The sequence below is a fragment of the Beauveria bassiana genome, assembly GCF_000280675.1.
Source record: "Beauveria bassiana ARSEF 2860 unplaced genomic scaffold BBA_S00001, whole genome shotgun sequence".
In the NCBI taxonomy this organism is placed as follows: Eukaryota; Fungi; Ascomycota; class Sordariomycetes; order Hypocreales; family Cordycipitaceae; genus Beauveria; species Beauveria bassiana.
The window spans coordinates 1,005,070-1,024,482 of NW_007930836.1; the positions used below are offsets into that span (position 1 = coordinate 1,005,070).

Sequence of the window (19,413 nt, forward strand, 5' to 3'; positions counted from 1 at the left end):
AAAAGCAGAATCTTTCACACACCCATTGATGGATAGGTAATCCACCTGCCAAGTACATGTAGGCTCTAATTCGACCATGGCCTTGTCTGCAGCCTTTTTTCTTTGTACATAATTAGACGGTGCAGCTGAAAAACATTGCGAAACTGATTGGACATGGTAATCTTTCATACTGATGAGAGTATCAGTACAGAACAAAGCTCTGTGACTGATTCGATTCGGTGCAGCCGGTGGCATCTACACCGGCTCCGTCTCTTTCTCTGACTGTAACAGCCGCAATTGAGAGGCGAGGTCCTCGCGACAAAGATTTTGGTTCTCTATCGAGGGGTATGATAGTAACTGGTAAGAAAATGAATTTTGTTGCACCCAATCGGAGCAGGGAGACACCTCGAGACCCATCAAGCATTTATAAATACGATTAAGGAGCCAAGCGCCCAGGTCGTGTAGCGTAGTGGTTATCGCGTTTCGTTTACAGTCATCACCTTCATCCGAAAAGGTCGCAGGTTCGAACCCTGCCACGATCATATTTTTGCATTTTTCTCATATTTTTGCCATCTTCTCCTGCTGACTTTTTAGACGGTTTACTTACTGCATATGCATTATTATTTGCGCCGCTTGCCATATGCATCTGCTCACCAGTTGCTGTGCTACTACACAGCCGATGTCTTGCACTACTGACAAGACAGACAAACAAATGCGAATACAAATGCAAGCTCATCACTATTACATAGCTAACTGGCCACAACTACTCTACCTGCATAGATTCTATCCACAGTGCGACAGCAGCAAAGTAGGTCTTGCATACTTCGTAAAGCTATCATTTTATGTCTGTCTCATCACCAAGCTGTCTCGGCAGCCCCACAAAATATCTTAATCTGCTGTCTGTCAGTTGCTACAGCTTCTTCTACAGCTCCGTTTTATATTTCATGTCGTACAGCTATCAATTGACGTAGTTTCGCTCAACTCTCCCTCCACAACTCACGCTGCCACTCAATATCGATAAAGGCCCCTCAGGTATCATGTCTTTTGCCCGTGTTGCCCGCCAGGGCGCGCGCAGCTTGCGCACCCTCGGACACAATGAACGGTACAGTCCTGCTTTTCCTCTCCATTCCTTCCCGCGCCCGTCACTACTTTAGCTTGGCCGCTGCCGAAACTATGCTCTCTTTACAAGAAGACAACTGACAACTCAATCTTTGCAGAACCATTGCTTCGACCCGAACCGCCGCCCTGGCCTCTGCCCGCCTCACCCAGCCATTCAGCACATCTCCCGCCCATCTCAAGAAGCGCAAGCCCGACACCCCCTCCAAGTCCTCCACGCCCGCCGCGTCCTCATCATCCGGCAAAAATAAGAGCAGTCCGTCCTCCAGCAGTAGCGGCGAGTTCGACCCCCTCGACCTCGACCCCGTTTCGGCGGCCTTTGCCGAATCCGACGCGCACTTTCAGACCCAAGTCCAGACCGTGCTGCACGGCGGCCGCTTCAACCCCTCCCACCTCGGCGCGCTGCCCGTGACCTTAAAAAGCGCCGACTCGACGACGACCGAGACGTTTCCGCTCCGCGAGCTCGCTCAGGTCGTCCCGCGCGCGGGCCGCACCGTCTCGCTGCTCATCAACGAAAAGGCCTACGTGAAACCCATCATGTCGGCCGTCCAGACCAGCTCCGACTTTAATCAGCAGCCGCAGCGGTCCGACGACAACGAGCTTGAGCTGCTGCTGCGTGTCGAAGCGGAGCGGCCGGAAGAGGTGGTGCGGCGCGTCAGAGAGGCGACGCAGGCGTGGCGTGAGCGTGTGCGGCAGGCGCGGACCAGGCATGAAAAGCTGCTCAAGGAAGCGCGCAAGAGCGGCGCGCTGCTGCCGGACGCCTTGAAAAAGGTGGAAAAAGAGGTGCAGAAGCTGCAGGATAAGAAGATCAAGGAGATTGATGCTCTCGAGGCGCAGAGCGTCAAGCAGGTCGGCAGACACTAGCTGGCAGCGGGAGTGTTGGATAGAGACACACATGATACTTGGCATCTATTGTGTTGTTGTATACTACTGTACATGTACATTGATGAGAGCGTGATAAAAACAGGCAGCTATTGCTCGAGCTGCAATGACACACCATTCCTTCTCGACATTTTCACCAGACCTCTTTTGCTGAAACCCCCATCTCCACCGCAACCGTCTTCTTTCTTGACCCCCCTTCGTTATTACATTTTGTACATTTGAACTGTCGGTACTCGGAACCGCTCAAGCCTTTGCTTCCTTGGCCCTCTCTGACTCCACAGCAGCCAGCTTCGGCTCTCCCACGAGGCTTCGCAGCTTCTTCTCGAACATGGCCGTGGCGGCAGGCCCGTAGCTGCCAGAGCGCAGGTGTTGCGCGCGCACGATGCCGTGCACGTCGGTCGCGAACCGGGGCGTCTCGTGCGCGCCAGCCACCGCGGCCTCGACCACCACCTTTTGCACCGCCTCGCCCACCGTCGCAAACGCGGTCGTCGTCGTCGTCGTCGTCGTCGTCGTCGCAGCGTCCGCACCACCCTCGCGCTGCTTGGCCTGGATCTGCTCCTCAGCCCAGCCTCGCGCCGCGGGCGTCGCAAAAAAGGCGAGCCCGTCCTGCTGAACGCGGCCGTCGACCGCGCTGGGCAGGTAGCCGTTCGGCGCGCCGATGGAGTCGCCCGTGCCGCCACCCATGGCCTGCAGACTGCCTAGCACCGCGGCGCGGCGGCCGGCGACGCTGGTTGGCACGGCGGGCGCATGCGCGAGCAGCCCGTCGACGTCGAGCGTCGGTTCGTACGGTGTGGGCTGGCGGAACCGAATCGCCATGTCAAATGCCGTCTCGGCCTCGTCCATGACCGCGTAGGGATCCGCTTCCGGGCCGCCACCCTTTCTGCGGCCACCGCCGTCTCTCTTCTCACCATCTTCTGCACGGCCGCCGCCGCGACCGCCTCGGCCGCCTCGGCCACCTCGTCCGCGGGAACTAGCAGCGCCCCCTCGTCCCCGGAAGCCGCCGCGTCCTCCTCCACTACCACCGCCTCTGCCCTGCGCCGCGAATCGATTCACGCCCGCCGGACCCGTCGAGCCGCCGCTGCTGGATCCGCGAAAACCGCCGCGCCCTCGCGTCAGGCCCCTGGGCAGGCTGCGGACGTCGAGGACCTTGGGGCCACCAGCACCGGCGGGAGGAGCACCGCCTTCGGGTTTAGGGCCGGCGACAGACTTTCCACGGCCTCTCATCATGTTGTTGATGGCGGAGACGGCGGCGCGGCCGCGCTCGCGGGCGTTGCCTTGTCCTCGGCCGTTGCTGTCGTTGTTACCGCGACCGCTTGGGGGGGCGGTGGCATTGTCGGCGAGCGATTGTGTCGTGGAAAACTCGCGAAAGTAGTTGCCGAGAGCCTGGCCCGTCTTGAGGAGCTCTGGCCTGGCCCGGGAGCAGACCAGCGAGCGAAAGGATGGTGTGCTCATCGTGTGGTTGTGTGTGCGCGTGTCGATATCGGCTGCTGCCGTCCAAATTTCCAAGCTCCTTAGGTACAGACCAAATTTCTTCCGCCGTGTTGGTGGTGACTAAGCAGCCACGTCCCTGTGCCACCATGCCGCAGCATTTCGAGACTTTCTAACTACGATTGCGTCACAGAACTTCTGTAACAATTACAGATCATTCAATTAAGTGCGTAAGGATTCTCATATTAAGGAGATTTCAAAACAAGTATGCTAGATAGCCCACTACACCGGCCCTAACGGCCCACCGCCGGCTCATATGCCTTCTGTAGTATCATATATTCCAACGTCTTCGTAACACAACATCTCAACATGGCCACGCCGTATGTAACACACGGACGGGCGCTAATAGCACAACTATGAATAGCTTAGGCCATCAAACAACACAACTTCCCAAGCATTGTGCACCACAAGAAAGAAAAAAGCAAAACGCCTAGCCAATCGACAACCTGCGTCGACTGCCATCAAACACCAGCATACACGGCCGCGAGAGCCAGGTCGAGCTCAATATCCACGCTGGCCAAAATGATGCACTCGTGCGGTTCTGGTGCACGGATCCGCCAACTACATTACCGACTCTTCGGTGTGCCTGTCGCCGACGCCGAGATGATCATGCCCGACAATAGCGCTACTCAGCCAAACATGGCTCCGAAATAACCGTCGCATCGGCATAAGAATATCATGTGACTAACCATGATATGGGTGAAAACCCCGGTGAGCTTGTAACTCATCTGTGTAGGCCTCACTATACACTCTGGGGGTAGACACTTGCGGGCTGTTTCTGTTAGAGCTGGCTCTGCATTTACTGAATCTCGAGTACTTACAGGACTGTTAAGCATGTGCTGTCTCTTGTTGCGACCCTTCTTGATATGACTCTTGAGAGCACTTGAGTCAAGGGGTTTAAGTAATTCAAAGCTGCACAAAAGCTCTGCATTGACTGACATGACAGCCCCCCAATTGTCAAATTCGCCGCAGTACTTCGTCAAGTTAGTGCAGCTCTAAAAAGGCAGTGGGGAGGGGGGAGACGTACGTTCGGCGCACTGAACACAGTAACTAGAACTCGATCATTAAAGAATTCGTAACCATCCTCTACGACCATATGTGCACGGCAAATAAGGTCAAAATCGTGGACAGCAAGGAAGTCTGTAATGACTCTCTTGCCGAAACAATAGCTCACCCCTCTCTCATTCGCTTCCCAATCTTGTTCCATGTCTGCCGGATCAGACCATAGTAAATCATTGAGTAGACCGTAGTCGGGAACGTCAGTAGGGCGAGCAATGTTTCGAATATCGTCCATGTGGCTGAGGGCTGGCGAGAGACCACCATGAACGCAAAAGATCTTGCCAGCAACAATGGCAGCGATCGGCAGGGTATTGAAGCAATCAATAAACGTTTTCCAGATCTTGACGTTACACCTTCGTTTGCACTCGTCGTAGAAGCCGTACACTCGTGTGACATTGGCGCACTCGTGGTTACCCCGGAGCAGAAAAAAGTTTTCCGGGAATTTGAGCTTGTAGCACAGTAGCAACAAAATCGTCTCCAATGATTGCTTCCCACGATCGACATAGTCGCCGAGGAAGAGATAGTTGGCCATGGGGGGGAAGCCACACATTTCAAACATTCGAATAAGATCAGTGTATTGCCCGTGGACGTCGCCCACAACCTTGACAGGCGCATCGAGCTCGAGTAGGGCAGGTTGGGAGAGGAGTACCTCGCGAGCGCGTTGGCAGATGGCGACAATCTCGGCATTTTTCAAGCACACACTCTTCGTGACTTTGCCGGCATAACCAGCATCCAGAAGGCGCTTGATATAGTCATCCAAATCCATTTCCTTGATGTCGGCCATGGCGACATTGGAGTTATCAACCTTGGCAGACTCGGTCGAAGGCGCCTTGTGTACCACTTGACTGTTGCTAGTATCGCGACGAACCAGAATCGATTGCCCAGGACACTGTAAGTGTGTATTGGCGCTGGCCGCGGCCGCCGAAGGAGGCTGATCGGAAACATGATCGACTTCGCCACAAGCCTGAGCGGCGCTCACGTCGTGAGCACTGCCGGCAGCTCTGGAGGCGCTGGACTGGATGGGCGAGGGCGGCGGTTGTTCGTTGGATAGCATAGAGTCGGCAATTGACATGTCGGTAGAGCTGTGCTTGAGAGTGTTTTCACCACGGCTGCCTCGCGAAGCGCTTGAGCGGCCGCTTTTGCCCGATCGAACAGAGGCAGCATCGAGACTTTTGTCGGAGTCTCCGTTGCTGAGCAGCGTGGAGTTTCTCGGGCTGTCGGTTTTGGAGCTTCCCGGGATCTTGGACCTCAGTGAACGGAAAGATCGGGACGAGTCTTTAGTGTCGCTTCTGCTGATGGAGGGATAAGACTGTAGAGGTCCGTCAGTGGAACCAGATTTAGGCGATCCTCCATCGGGCTTGGAGCTTTGGTTGCCCATGGCCGCGATGATGGTCGTGTGACGACGAAGTTTGCTGTAGCTGTCTCAGGTGCCGCTAAGCTGTCAGAGGAAGACAAACGCAACTAAGGGTACGCCAGGTGCAGGGTGTTTGGGTTGAGACGATAGAAAATGCGTAGCCGCAGAAGAGCGCTGATGCGGGAGAGTGAAATTGGCATTCAATTCTGAATGGTAAATTTTGAGTCGCTGAGCAGGGGACGCGGATCCTGTCGCAGAGCGGGATACCGCGAATGGCTACAAAAAGCAATGTTTGGCTGCGATGCGGTAGCAATGATGACGTCGGATGGCCCGTGAGATTGTGAGAGAGCCTGCAGGGCAGGGTAGAGGGTTCGGTGTCGAGGCGGGCAGGAATCGACAGGGGCCGGGAAGGGCGGGAAACTATTCTCAGGCGATAGGTTCACGTTAGCAGAGACATTTCATGCAATATGCAAGAAAATGGATCAGTGGAATGTGAGGAGCAGTGGTACAAGGAAGAGACAGGCGCGGCGCTGTGCAGAGCCGGCGACAATGACGGCAAGCATGCGACTCCCAAGACGAGGGGAAAGAGTTGAGCAGTGATAAGCACGACAGAGCTAGCGGCGCAATGCAACAACGGGCGGTCGCGTGAATGTACCTGCAGAGCGCAGCGACACGAGAGTGGGAAGAAACGGTTTGCCAAGGCGCCGAACAGTCTCACGGTCAAGGATCAATGTCTCGAAGCTGCTTTCCGGGACCGAGGCGGGAATAGCGACGAGGACCGACAGCGACAGGAACGAGAGACAGAGAGAGTGCGATGGCGGCACATTTCTTGAAAGCCACGAGACCAGACCGGGAGACGAAGGGGTCAAGATTGAGGTGCGTGAACGGGAGGCAATGGCTGGGAGGCAGACGTCGACGATGGCAGCAGGACAAAAGCGAGTTCGGCGAAAGCGCAGCGCAAAGACAAGTCGACAACCCAACAGTGACGCATACATGGGGCGCCAGAGAAGGAGGCAAAACTTACCGACAGCGAACGACGGACAGCAGATGGAAGAAGAGGCGGATATAGAGGTTGACAATGGAGTAGAGAGCCAAGCAGCTTGAGAGCCGTGAGCAGATGTAAAAAGTGTGAGGTGTGTGAGAAGTGTGACGAGAGTTGATGACTTTTGCAGCTTTTGGCGCGATATGATGAAGTGGAGGAGGGGGGCGAAAAGCGGCGACAGCGATTAAGGTTTCTGGCACAGCGTGGTGCCAAGGTGCTTCTGTTCGTCGGAACTGCCAGTAGCGAGGGAGCGAGGGAACGCAGGTGTGGACAAACAATTCATCCAGCTCGAGCAGGCTCTGGCTAATTCAGCGGGCGGCGGATGTGGCAATATGTTTCTGGGCTGGAGCTGGAGCTGGAGGCGCGAGTGGTTTGGGTCGCTGTTGGGTGTTGCCGGCCACAGGTTGAGCACCCTCCAAGGTTCTAGGAGCACGGCAGAGCCCAGTAGCGGGCTGAGGTGGCGGTGGGGGGTTGCAGGCCGGCGCCGGCTGGGGGAGACGAGAGCTGTGCAGCCAAGGAATACTATAGAATTAGAATTTGTCGGCAGCTGGAGAGGTCGGTTGCGCGTGACACAGAAGTATGGGAAGATGGTTGCGATGGCGATCGGAAGCAGACGGGGAGATGTTGACGTTTGAGTAAGAATATGACAGCTGTATTGTATGCCTTTTCGTTAATCGTTTCCCCCAAGACTACCTAGTTTAGGCGTACACAAGCGATTGCAAACGGCGAGGACCTGACTCTACCAACCTACCTACTTCTGGCTACAGATGGCAACGACAGACGAATCGGCAGAGAAACCAAGGCTGACAGCCCTACAGAAAGCGCTCCAGGCGGCTCCGGCTGGTTCACACAGCGGCCATAGCGCCTATATTCACGGGGGGCTTGGGGGCCCTGGAAGCTGCAGCAGCCGGGAACATTCGATGGTTTTTAGAGACTTTCAGGTACTTTGCTGCCCCTGTCGGCCAACAACCTCATGACATGGAACATAACGACGGGCCGTCTTTTCCAGTGTCCATGCAGCTGCCAACTGCCAATTGCCAACTGTCAACTGCCAGCTGCCAGCTGCCAGCTGCCAATTGTCGCAACTCGCCTCTTCCATGCTTGCCAGCTGTCACGCCACTTGTGTCAATTCGATCTTTCGCTTCTCGGCCAAACATGCCTCCTACAACTCCCGATATGTCCAAACTACGACCATCTCACGCTCATCTCCAGATATCACAACCTTGTCACTCTGCTTCACAGCCTTGGGTCTCGAACACACGCCATGATTCCACGCAGGTCATCCGGCCGCTAGCATATCCGCTACTGCTCTCCAATGCCCTCCAGCCCGTCCGGACGCGGCGCTCTCTGCAGCGGGCGTGCCACACTAGCCAGGGATGCGCCCACGCCTTGTCCCAAGCCTGCCAGCCTGCCCGCGCTTTCAACCACTCGGCGAGGCTGGTGCGGCCACACCTCTAAAAGCAGTAGTGGAGCTGAAGCGTCTTTGCCGTCCGACGACAATGCTTTGTCTCTGTGCAGTCTTTTTCCGTTCTGCTCCGTGCACACCATCCTCATCGCTTGACCGACAGCCTCTCGCTTGGCGGCTTTGGCCGTCTCGACAACGCCTGGGCCAAAGCTTGCCCTTTGCTTGCCCTTCCGGCTTGCGCCCGCCCGCCCGCCCACCGGCCAGGGAATCGGCGCCACCTGTTTCCTCACTATCGCCGTCGTCGCCGCCCACCGACTCGGACAGGCACATCTCTTCGGACCCTACGGTCCTAGTCCCACGCCAACTGATTTCGAGTCACACTTCTCCGGCGCACCAGCGGCACCACACGTCTCCGCGGCCGTGCCCATGTCCAACACCTCGCTGCGGGCGCTCACGAGCCCTGCAAATTCCTTGACCGCTGCCACATCAAGATTGCTGCTAATTAGTTTCTTACTCTGACGAGTGTGCGCGTGACCTTGGGCACCCAAATGCAACTCGCCGGCGTCCAATTATAGCCGCTGTTGAACAGCCGATGTCGTTGGGCCGCCGTGGTATGGCCACAGAGTCAAAAACTACTGGTGAATCTATATCTATCGGACACGCCAATATACTATGCAGCAATATATTTTAGCGCGCTAATTATTCTGCAGCTACTGCTACACGGCCTGCAGCCTGATGATCCATCGCAATAATCCGGACGCGCTTTCTATGTTAGGTTTGCCTACAGGCCCAAACCTGTACAAGTCGCCGGACAGTCCATTATGCCAGCTACCCGTATCTCCGATGAGTCCGGGTCAATATAATATCGACATGTCCATGGCCAAAAGCCGAGTAATTCCGCCTGGGGGGCCGACGCAACCACTAAAGTCTATACATTTAACATGCGCGTCGCTGCTGGGGGCTGGCTTGCGCCGAACCTCGTGGCAGGCCAATAGCAGCTCCTCACCTGATGTATCGGCCAATCTGATGCTACCAATTACATGCCATCCCGGAACCCGCCACGCAATCACCAAAGTTTCGAACGCTGCCGCGACAATCCGTTTTTCAGAACCCAGATTGCCTTTGCCGATATCCAGCCGGTGGCGTGGCTTCTAAATTTAGACGTTCCGCCCAAATGGTGGCGGTGCACAACTGTGCATGGTGACGCACGTCATGTCTGCTTATTTTTAAGTCCGCGCATTCTTCGAGGTTGCGTATCAAATTCTTCAACTCGTATGTCAAAGTAGTGAAAACAATGAATCTGCGTGAGCCAGCCCTGCAAACACCGGGGTGCCTGTGTAGCAAGACGACGATGGACTCTGACGTTCGTCGTGGAAGGATATCAACGACCAGTTCAGTGACTAGTTCAACACGTTTGGCCTTGCTCCAATTTGAGCCATCCATGCAGGTGTCACATTCAATAACCAGAAAACCCTTGTGTGCCATTGTTGCTGCTCAACTGCTATATGCCAATCGCCTAGCTGGCGAGGTGAGCACTGCGCGAAAGATTATGGCGTAGTATGTCCAGCGAGCCCATCATCCGCTTGTTAGCACGCATCAACAAACGCGTGAGCACTACGGTGCAAATTGAAGAACATCATTAGTTTCCCTCCCGAGATTTGACGCCATCCATGGCACGTCTGTCGCGCAAGAGGCCGATAGTCTTGGGAGCGCCACTGTCTTCCATGTAGAAAGCTTGGCCATCGTTTTCTCTGTGAGCTGGACATGTGCCATAAGCAAAGCGAACACTACCCGAAATAGTACGTGCTCATTGTGGCAGTGTATTACATACATGCATACATTACAGGCGATATCAGTAGATAGGTAGCACGACGCTGCTGCGGTCCGGATTCACGCGAAGGGTCACGCAACAGAGGGGCGGCTCGCGCCATGCTAGCTGACGAACCATAATTCCACTGGGAAGAAGACAACCGGTATATCACGTACGGCAGTTGAGGGAGAGATTCGATCTAGTGCCAGGACGCTTTCTTCGAAGCCCATCCAGATCCAGACAACAACAGCGCCAGGGCCCGTATAGACGGCACGCGCACAACGGGATGAAGTTGAAACACGTCAGCGATGGACTGGTCTGGGCAGTCCTCAAGCTTTGGCACGTCGGAGGCCTGCGAGTCAGAATCCAACAGGATAGGATGCCAGCCAGCATTGGCGGCCCCCAGGACATCTTTGGCGTGCTCGTCGCCGACGTAAATCCTGTACCAGTCCTGCCCCCGCGCCGATCCCCCTTCTCGCGCCGTGACGATCCTGTCCAGCATGGAATCTGCGGCGGCAAAGATTCGCGCGTCGGGCTTCTCAAAGCCCACGTCATAAGACATGCAGTGAAAGTCGACGTCGTAGTCGTCCCGCGGACGAGGGCTGGCGTGCTCGTCGGCACCGTAGCGTAGCGGGCTCACGTTTAGGCCAAACGAGGACAGAATACTGGGTACGCGATCGTCCGAGTTGGTTAGGACGCCGATAACGACCTTGTCAAAGGCGTGCAGCGCCTTGGGGCGACGCAATGCGCGCAGTGCGGGGACGAGGTCGGGCTGCGCGTCGTAGCCTCTGGCTGAGGCGAATCGATGAATCAGCGCCGGGACCAACGTCGGCGGAAACGGCTGGTTCTCTGGAATCAGTGGAGTAAAGGTTTTGTGTATGACCTATCCGGAAGTCGGGGGCCAGAAGAAAAGACAAATATTAGCATGATGATGGTTCTTGTTGGATAGAAGCAAGAGGCTGCGCCCGGGCTCGGATACATTCGTCCACCACTGCGTGGCTCCAAGACCGGTGGCCTTGCCGTAGTTGGGGTTACGCGTGCGCTCCTCGCGGATAGCGGCCATCAGATGCGTCGCGAGCTCGCCGTCTGAGAAGCCGGTGAGGCCGCACTGCCGCGCAACGTGGGCATACTGGTGAGCTACGGAGCCCTTGGGGCTGAAGAGGGTGCCAAATGCGTCGAGGCAGAGAAGTAGGTTCCGCTTGTCAGCCATGGCCGCCGAGCGATTAAAGGTTGCATTCGACGAGCGTGTGAAACCGATGGCTGGATGAAGTCGAGAGGGCGGGGAACGATGACTAGCTGTGATAGCTGACGCGGCAATAGGCAAATCAGATGCTGGAGACGAGTGCTTGGGCTAGTTAATCGGTTGGTTGAATGATACGAGTGCAGATTGGCTTGCATGGACTGGCGAGTTGATGCTCGTCCAGTGTGTGGAGGTGGAGGTGGTGGCTAATATGTGGGTCCTAATGTGGTGCCCGCCCGCATAAATCACAGTGCACATCGCAGCTATTAACGACAACTACAGAAAGGTAGATGTGTGAACAAACAACCTGGCACGACTTACGAAACAGCCTTGGCCCATCGAGCAATCAAAGGGAAGCCTTTAGTCCCCGGAGTACGGCAAAGGCTTGTCATAGAATTTTTGAAGCCCGAGTTTATTATTTGCAACTTGCAGACGTGTTCCCAATATGACGTCGCGTGTTTTGCACCGACATCAATGTGAACGATACTTTACTCAACCTGAGCAGGTTTGCCTTCCTCTGGCCATGCAGATTTAGCCGCAATGACTAACGATACACGTAGCTCTTGACTGGCAAGCCAATTATTTCCTGCTCCCTCGTGGCCTTGCCGACGGAACTTCTACTTCGCATCTTTCAGATGCTAGACACCATTGACGCAGTCTGTCTCGCCCTAGCAAGCAGAGAGCTCCTCAAGGTATCGTCCATGTTGAGAATCAGAGTTCCCTCTGTGGCCAGACATAGAAATCTCCTGCCGTCTGCCTGCAATCGTATATACCAGCTCATATGGCGCTTTTAGCCTTTATGCGATCGTCGTATTTACCACAGAAAGAAGAAGTTTAAGTTGTGCGCGGATTGTTTACAATATCGACCGAAAACCAAATCGCATTGGAGGCTCTTGGCGGCAAGATATAAACGGACAAGAGGAGTTAGTGGGAGACTGTGGAAGTATTTCGTGGATCAGTGGGCCAGAAGTAGCGCACAGTGCCCGGAGTGTTATTGTAAAGAAAAATACCCCGTCACTGACAAGTAAAGGGTAGCAATGTGGAGCGGCTCTGTTCACTATTATCTCTGGTTCCCTTTTTGTTTTGACAGGGCTAATTTATCTCCTTTTCTTTCCCATCTTTTCTCATAAAGGGCCGTTTGCACGGTGCTGACCTGGCGGTGCTCGATATTTTTAGTCGAGTGGCTGCATGTTTTTTTTAGGTTGTCCAGTGAGCTGCACTCCAACTTTCCAAGCACTTGGCAGCAGCCCCTGGGTGCAGGAACCCCGCTAAAAAAAAAGAAGAGTCTCAATCAAATTCGTCATCAGCCAGCAACACAAGGCGAAGCTGCCCGCGGCGACCCAGTGGGGGACGTGGAGAACTATTGTCTTGCGCAGCACACGCAGATAGAATAAAAAGATCAAGCGTAAAAAAAAAAGCAGGGGGAAAAAAGGCTAAAAGAGGAGGTAAATAATTTTACACATTATCCCGCGTCATTATCCCGCAGCGCATTGCCCGATTAAGCGGTACGAGTTACCTGCCACGCAGCAGCTGCGCCGCCAACTGCGCCACCACCCTGGCCAAGTGCCAGCCCCAATTCCCCGCCCAAGTAAGCATCCGCTCTGCCCAAACAAGCTTGAAGATGAGTGCCATGATCAAGCTCAAACAGCCTAACCTTGAGAGAAAAGGTGTGCGAGGGTTACTTGGGCTGACTCTGATGGGGCTGCCCAGCCAGCCTGCTCCAGGCCCCTACCTACCTACCTAGTCCTGGTTGCTTCCGTTACGCAGCCCAGTCTCGACATGCACATGTTATAAACGACTCGTCATCCCCCTTCCTCGTATTTACCTCACTCCCATCCAACATATCTCGTTTTGTATTTATTTGCATCTCATCTCTCCAGCTTGCACCTTGATTCCTGCGTTTTTAGCTCATCTCGAGTTGAACTCTTTCCTACGATCCGGTCGCAACAGCCCTCAGTCTCTTGCTCCGTTTGTATTTACACGACAACGCAGATCAACAACAACCGCACCGGGCCAACCAGCACACCGGGCCAACCACCAGCACACCCGCGCAACACCTTATCATCACACATCACAGCAGCCATGGCCATCGGTCGCGCCATTTGCGTGGCTCTGCCACTCCTATTAACAATTGCCTCCCTCGCCGCCCTCCTCTACGCCACCCTCGCCGGCGTCGCCCATCACAACACCTTCATGTTCAAGCTCGACACGACCAACCTGACGGTCGATAGGGCGGGTATCGAGAGTATCGCCAAGAGCGCCGGTGTTGACGTCAGCAGCATTGGCAAGGACCTCGGTGTCGACATTGACAGCCTGCTCAACAAGGCCACCGGAGGCCAAAATGTCACGGCAAAGGAGCTCAACCTCGACTACGTCTTCGAGGTCGACCTCTGGGGCTTCTGCTCTACAAGGGACGGCAAGCGCGAGTGCACAAAGGCTGAGTTCAACTGGGCCTCGCGCACCCTCAACGACACGTACCTCAAGAATGTTGGCACCGCGGCTGGCGTCAGCATTCCCCTCCCCGAGGACATCCGCGGGTCTATCAAGGCGTTCCGCACTATCATGAAGGTTACCGAGATTGCTTTTATCGCTGCCAATATCTTGCTCGGTGTCGAGCTGCTGATCGGCATCCTCGCGAGCTGCTCCCGCGTCGTTTCTTGCCTCACTTGGCTCATTGCCTGCATAACCACCATTCTCGTCTTTGCCGCAGCTGGCTTAGCGACTGGAGTATCTGCTGCTGTTGTTGGCGCCGTCGAGGCCTCTGCCAAAATCTACGGCGTGAAGGGCGGTATCCAGACCAGCTTCCTGGCCGCCGTCTGGATTGCCGCCGCCTTTGCCCTCGGCGCCAACCTCTTCTGGGTCTTTACAATTTGCTGCTGCAAGCCTGAGCACGGCCGCGCACGAAGCGTCCGCAACCGTGACAGCCACGGCGACGGCGAGAAGCTCATGCCCTCGCGCGGCTACGCCCCTCTTGGTACCCAGCACGAAATGACTGGCTTCCAGCAGCAGCCTCAGCATCACGCCGGCTACAACAACAGTTCCTACTACAACGGCCAACCCGCTCGCTACCCCGCGGGCAATGGCCGCTCTGACCTGGCCTACGAGCCCTACTCTCACCGCGCATAAGCAGACCTCTGGTCTATATGATTTCCTTTTCACCCTTGTTTTTGAGCGAAAATGGTAGTTTAGACTGGCGTTTGGAAACAGCACTCGTTGTTTGGCGGTGCTCATGATTATGGCAAGATATTTTTATAGGCATATATAGTGGGCAAAGCCCGGGCTAGTATTACTTTACGCTACCACTTATGACGAAGAATAGATTCAAGAATGAGTTAACATCAATAGACTGCATTCAAGTTGTGAATTACAGATTAACGGGGCGCTTTCGTGATCGTAGGCTCAAGCCGGGACCACCATACTTTGCACCGTCCAGAATTTAGCTGTGGAGCAAATTTTCGACCTCTGTACAACTAATCACACAACGAACGGCTCTACAAACCGTACAGGGCGAGCAAAATACCGCCGAGCTCATAAAAAGATTTGACGAGTTCTTAAAAAGTTAAACGACGCCAATAAGCTGCATGCGTTCGCCGTAGCCACTCCGCGCGACAGCACATTTTGAGGAGTTGTGCCCCTCCATCATGGCAGTACGTTGAACCACGACGACTCCCCCCCCGGCTCAACAGCAGCCCTGGAGCACCCCTCGCGCTCTTGAACGTCTGTATACAACTTGCATCAGTAAGCTGACTACACTACAGGACCAGGGCGCTGTGAGGCTGACGAGGGAGCTCGCGCAAGTACCCATTACCGCCGTCGCCTTTGATCGGGACCCTGCCACCGGCGCGCTCCACGTGCTCGCCGGCGAGGACACTGACCTCGTCGTCTACCGCGTCGGCACGGGCCGCCGCGATGCCCTTGACGAGCCGCTCGATCGGCAGACGCCCGTCGCGCGCGTTGTGCGTGTCCTCGTCGCGCAGCCCATCCACGGCATCCACGTGCACCGCAGTGAAAAGCTCGCCGCTTCTTCCGCTTCTTCCACGGCGGCGTCGTCAGAAGGTCGTGTGCTGCTCTGGGGCGGCTCCTCCGTCGCCGTCCTCGAGCTCTCTGCCATCATCGCAGCCAGCGTAGGCAAGACGCAGCAGCCGCGGGTGGCGCGTCTGCGCGCGCCGGACTGGATCTACGACGGCGCCGTGTGTCCGGCCGACGCTGACCTCGTGGTGCTGGTGACGGCGCACAACGAGATCGTTACCGCGAGGATGCGCAATGGTGAAAAGGGCGCGCTGGCGCTGGCGCTGGCGTCGCCGCTGGTCTCGCCGAGCAGCAGGCCGATGCTGTACGCGGCGAGCGTGTGCTGGACGGCGCCGGACGAGGTGCTCGTCGCGGCGGGCACCGTCTTTGGGGACGTTTTGGTCTGGAAGCACGTGTTCGGGAGTAGTGGTGGTGGTGGTGGTGGTGGCAGCAGCGGCACGCCGCGGATGCTGTACTCGCTGTCGGGCCACGAGGGGTCCATCTTTGGCGTGCGTATATCGCCGAGGATGGAGATGCCTGACGGCGGCGGCGCGGTGCGACTACTGGCGAGTTGCAGCGACGACCGCACGATCCGGATCTGGAACATTACAGAGTACGAAGAAGACGGCGACAACACCGATGCAGGGCATGGTGCGGTGGCGACAGAGACGGCGGCCGATACGGGGTTTCGATGCGCGCCGGCCGCGTACGGAGGAGACGGCGACGGCGGCCGCGCCAACGTCGCGCCCATCGCAACGGCCATGGGCCATGCCTCACGTATCTGGGGTGTCTGGTTTGGTCTCCCCGGCGACCCCGCCACGTTACTGACCAATGCTGAGCGCCAACGCTGGAGCGGTGGCGAGGGCTTATTGTCTGTGTTCTCGTTTGGCGAGGACGCGACGGCGCAGAAATGGAGTCTAGATGTCGAGGCCGCGCTGCGCGACCCGCAGCCGCTCGTCCATGACAAGACGTACGCGCTGCACGACGGCAAGCACCTGTGGTCGCGGGCCGTCTACTGTAACATGGAAGACGGGGGCGGCGCGCCGACGACGCGGATCCTGACCGGCGGCGCCGACAGCAAAATCACGCTCATCAAGGAAACGGCGGCGGATAATGACGACGGCGACAACGACGACGTGTACAATTACGCAGAGACGTGGGAGACAAGAGACATTTGGGCAGCAATCGGCGGCGAGGAGCAGCTGCCGTCGACGACGACGACCAAGCAGCGCAAGGAGGTGATTGGGCGGTACGACTTCCTCACGCCCGACGTTTTGCTAGCAGTGGGCAACATGGGCACGCTGCTGCTGGGCACGTTTCGTGGCAAGAATACTACTACGTGGGAGGAACTTGCCGTCGACGACGAGGCTACGCGCGCGGACATGCAAAACGTGTACGCGATCAGAAGAGTTTCCTACGGCGGCGCGTTACTGGGGTCCGTTACAGGTGGCATCTACTACTTTGGGCTCTGCGACCGGCGCGTCGTCCCGGTGGCACGCCTCGCGGGCCGCGTGGTCGAGGTGAATGCGCTGTCTGGCACGGGACGCGGCGCGGCGGACGACGACGCAGAGGCCGTTGTGCACCTCCATCGCGACGCCGCGTCGGTGCACCTCGTGCTTGACCGGGATACGGGCGCCGTCAAGAGCCAGGCAGCGATAGACGGCCTGGACAGCCGCTTCGTGGCCGTTAGTGCAGCGCGCATCGACGACGACCTGCTGGCGCTTGGGTCTCGCCACGGCTGGATTGCCCTGCTGCGACGGAGCGCTGCCGATGAGGGCGCGTGGCGCCCAGTCTTCAACCTACCGCCCGCCAGCGGAGACGCTATCACAGCCATTGTGCCGCTGCCGCCAAGCTCATCGGCAGATAGCCGCGCGAAATACGTCCTCGCAACGAGCCGCGACGGCAAGTACCGCATCTTCCAGCTTCAATTTGACAGTGTCGCCGCTCCACAGATGATGCTTCTCCACGAGACAACGCCGCCGTTTGGGCCGTGGATCGAGGGCGCGTGGTTCACGGGAGATGCTGCCGCGCCAGAGCTCATCCTGTACGGCTTCCGCAGCAAGGACTTTGTCGTGTGGAACGAGACGCGCCGCGAGGAGCTCGCGGCCATGGACTGCGGCGGCGCGCACCGCACGTTTCGCCTGGCACGCGACGAGCACGCACCCGCGTGCGCAGCAGGTCGGGTGCGCCTCGCCTTTACGCGGACGTCGCGGCTAGCAGTGCACTCACAGCGAGGACGCTTCCACGAGGTGGTGCGTTTGGGCCAGCACGGACGCGAGATTCGCTCGCTGGCGGCGGCCGGACGGTACGTGGCGACGGGTGCCGAGGATACCACGATCCGACTCTGGGAGTTTGATAGCGACAGCAGCAGGATGCAGCACAGGGCGTACATGAAGCGGCATGTGACCGGTCTGCAAAAGGTGCTGTGGCGCGGCGATGAATATCTCTTCTCCAGCGGCGGCAACGAGGAGCTGTTTGCATGGCGGGTAAGGACGCTGGACTCGGCGTACGCAGGCCGTCTAGCCGTCGTGTGTGAGGGCGTCTTTGCGGACAAGAGTCCGATGAAAGACCTCCGCATCATGGACTTTGACGTTGCGCCAGACAGTGATGCCGACAGCACGATGGTGACGATTGCGCTGTCCAATTCGGCGCTCAAGACGTATCGCTACACAGCGGCGGGCGGTTTCGCGCTCGTCTGCGCGGGCATGTATACCGGAGCCTGCCTCACGCAGGCGCGGCATCTGGAGACGCAAAACGGCGACTTACACGTAGTAACGGCGTCGACGGACGGGCACGTCGCGCTCTGGCAAGGGCGCGATGGGAGGTACGAGCTCGCGCAGACGCTGCAGGTGCACCAGAGCAGCGTCAAAAGCCTCGACTTGACGAGACGCGGCGGCGGTGGCGGTGGCGGTTGCTACGGTGTGGTGACAGGCGGCGACGACAACGCGCTCGCGTGGACGCTGCTGAAGCGGGAGGCGGACGATACTGCAAGACCGCTGTGTGTCCGGGCCGAGCTGGGCGCGGTGGTGAGGAGGGCGCACGCCGCGGCTGTAACCGGCGTCGCCATCACGGAGCACGACGGGGAGGTGCGGTGCGTGAGCGTGAGCAACGATCAGTGGGTCAAGACGTGGGCGATCAGAGAAGGTGCGCAGGGGATGCGCTTACTAGACGAAGCGTACAGCGGCGTGGCGGATGCGGGCGACGTTGCCGTGCTGGAGCGGAAGAGGGGAGGAGGCGGACGGGTAGTGGTTGCGGGTGTTGGGTTGGAGGTCTGGCGGCGGGATGGACGCGGTTGACTCTATCCGTAGTTGAGGTTTGGATATATGATATATCATATCACCATGCATGCGGTGACGAAATGGGAAACTTTGAACAGGGGTGGTAGGGAAAGAGATTCAAGCGGATTGAGAAATGAAACGACAGGAGCCTGCCCAAGTCATTTACTCCGTACGGCTGCGAGTTCAGCTACGGAGAGGAGGGGTCTCGTTATGCTATGCGTCTCAGCCTGATTACACAGCTTCGGCTCGGATAGCAACCTTGAGAGTAAAAGGTGAAGAGCCGGGCTTACCAGGCAGATTATTATTTGCAAAGGGCCCCGAGAGGAAGAAGAAAAGGGAAAGGGAATTCATTCGCAGCAGCACGAATACGATTGGTAGTAAAAAGGTAATAGCGTCAGAAACAACGGCCCATGGTGGGTTTCGTTTCGACGAGGCAGGTTTGGCAGGTTTGGCAGGTTTGGCAGGCAGCCTTTTGGGCGGAGAGGGCTTGGAGGGATACCCGGGGTTCTTGAACGCTAGTCATGGTTGCGGCTTAGCGTCAGCATGGTTAACGGCTTAGCGTCAGCATGGTTGCGGCTTAGCGTCAGGAACAGCATGGTTTACATGGGTCTTTATTTTGTTATGGCATGGCGTCAAAATGTCTCGCGTAAAGGCCGGGTTCCGCTGTTGTTGTCTCTTCAAGGGAGACACAGGGCTGGCTGTGTGTGTGGAGAGAGAGAGAGAGAGAGAGAGGAAGGAACAGAAGTAAGTTT

The 19,413-nt window shown here is 57.0% G+C and overlaps 6 protein-coding genes across 6 annotated transcripts; 3 read left to right on the forward strand and 3 right to left on the reverse strand.

Moving 5' to 3' along the window:
* Positions 1–1,016: 1,016 nt before the first annotated feature.
* BBA_00331 (ribosomal recycling factor) lies at positions 1,017–1,959 on the forward strand (the record flags this gene model as incomplete). The annotated part of the gene is made up of 2 exons (XM_008595428.1): positions 1,017–1,081; positions 1,197–1,959. 2 exons carry the CDS (start codon positions 1,017–1,019, stop codon positions 1,957–1,959), a joined length of 828 nt encoding a protein of 275 aa, XP_008593650.1.
* A 261-nt stretch (positions 1,960–2,220) lies between these two features.
* On the reverse strand, positions 2,221–3,429 carry BBA_00332 (uncharacterized protein; the record flags this gene model as incomplete). Its single annotated transcript, XM_008595429.1, has 1 exon — positions 2,221–3,429. One exon carries the CDS (start codon positions 3,427–3,429, stop codon positions 2,221–2,223), a length of 1,209 nt encoding a protein of 402 aa, XP_008593651.1.
* A 778-nt stretch (positions 3,430–4,207) lies between these two features.
* On the reverse strand, positions 4,208–5,902 carry BBA_00333 (calcineurin-like phosphoesterase; the record flags this gene model as incomplete). The annotated part of the gene is made up of 3 exons (XM_008595430.1): positions 4,208–4,237; positions 4,287–4,439; positions 4,493–5,902. 3 exons carry the CDS (start codon positions 5,900–5,902, stop codon positions 4,208–4,210), a joined length of 1,593 nt encoding a protein of 530 aa, XP_008593652.1.
* A 4,432-nt stretch (positions 5,903–10,334) lies between these two features.
* On the reverse strand, positions 10,335–11,345 carry BBA_00334 (haloacid dehalogenase-like hydrolase; the record flags this gene model as incomplete). Its single annotated transcript, XM_008595431.1, has 2 exons — positions 10,335–11,018; positions 11,115–11,345. 2 exons carry the CDS (start codon positions 11,343–11,345, stop codon positions 10,335–10,337), a joined length of 915 nt encoding a protein of 304 aa, XP_008593653.1.
* Positions 11,346–13,457: 2,112 nt separating this feature from the next.
* On the forward strand, positions 13,458–14,501 carry BBA_00335 (SUR7 protein; the record flags this gene model as incomplete). Its single annotated transcript, XM_008595432.1, has 1 exon — positions 13,458–14,501. One exon carries the CDS (start codon positions 13,458–13,460, stop codon positions 14,499–14,501), a length of 1,044 nt encoding a protein of 347 aa, XP_008593654.1.
* A 515-nt stretch (positions 14,502–15,016) lies between these two features.
* On the forward strand, positions 15,017–18,679 carry BBA_00336 (WD domain-containing protein; the record flags this gene model as incomplete). Its single annotated transcript, XM_008595433.1, has 2 exons — positions 15,017–15,022; positions 15,134–18,679. 2 exons carry the CDS (start codon positions 15,017–15,019, stop codon positions 18,677–18,679), a joined length of 3,552 nt encoding a protein of 1,183 aa, XP_008593655.1.
* Positions 18,680–19,413: the final 734 nt, after the last annotated feature.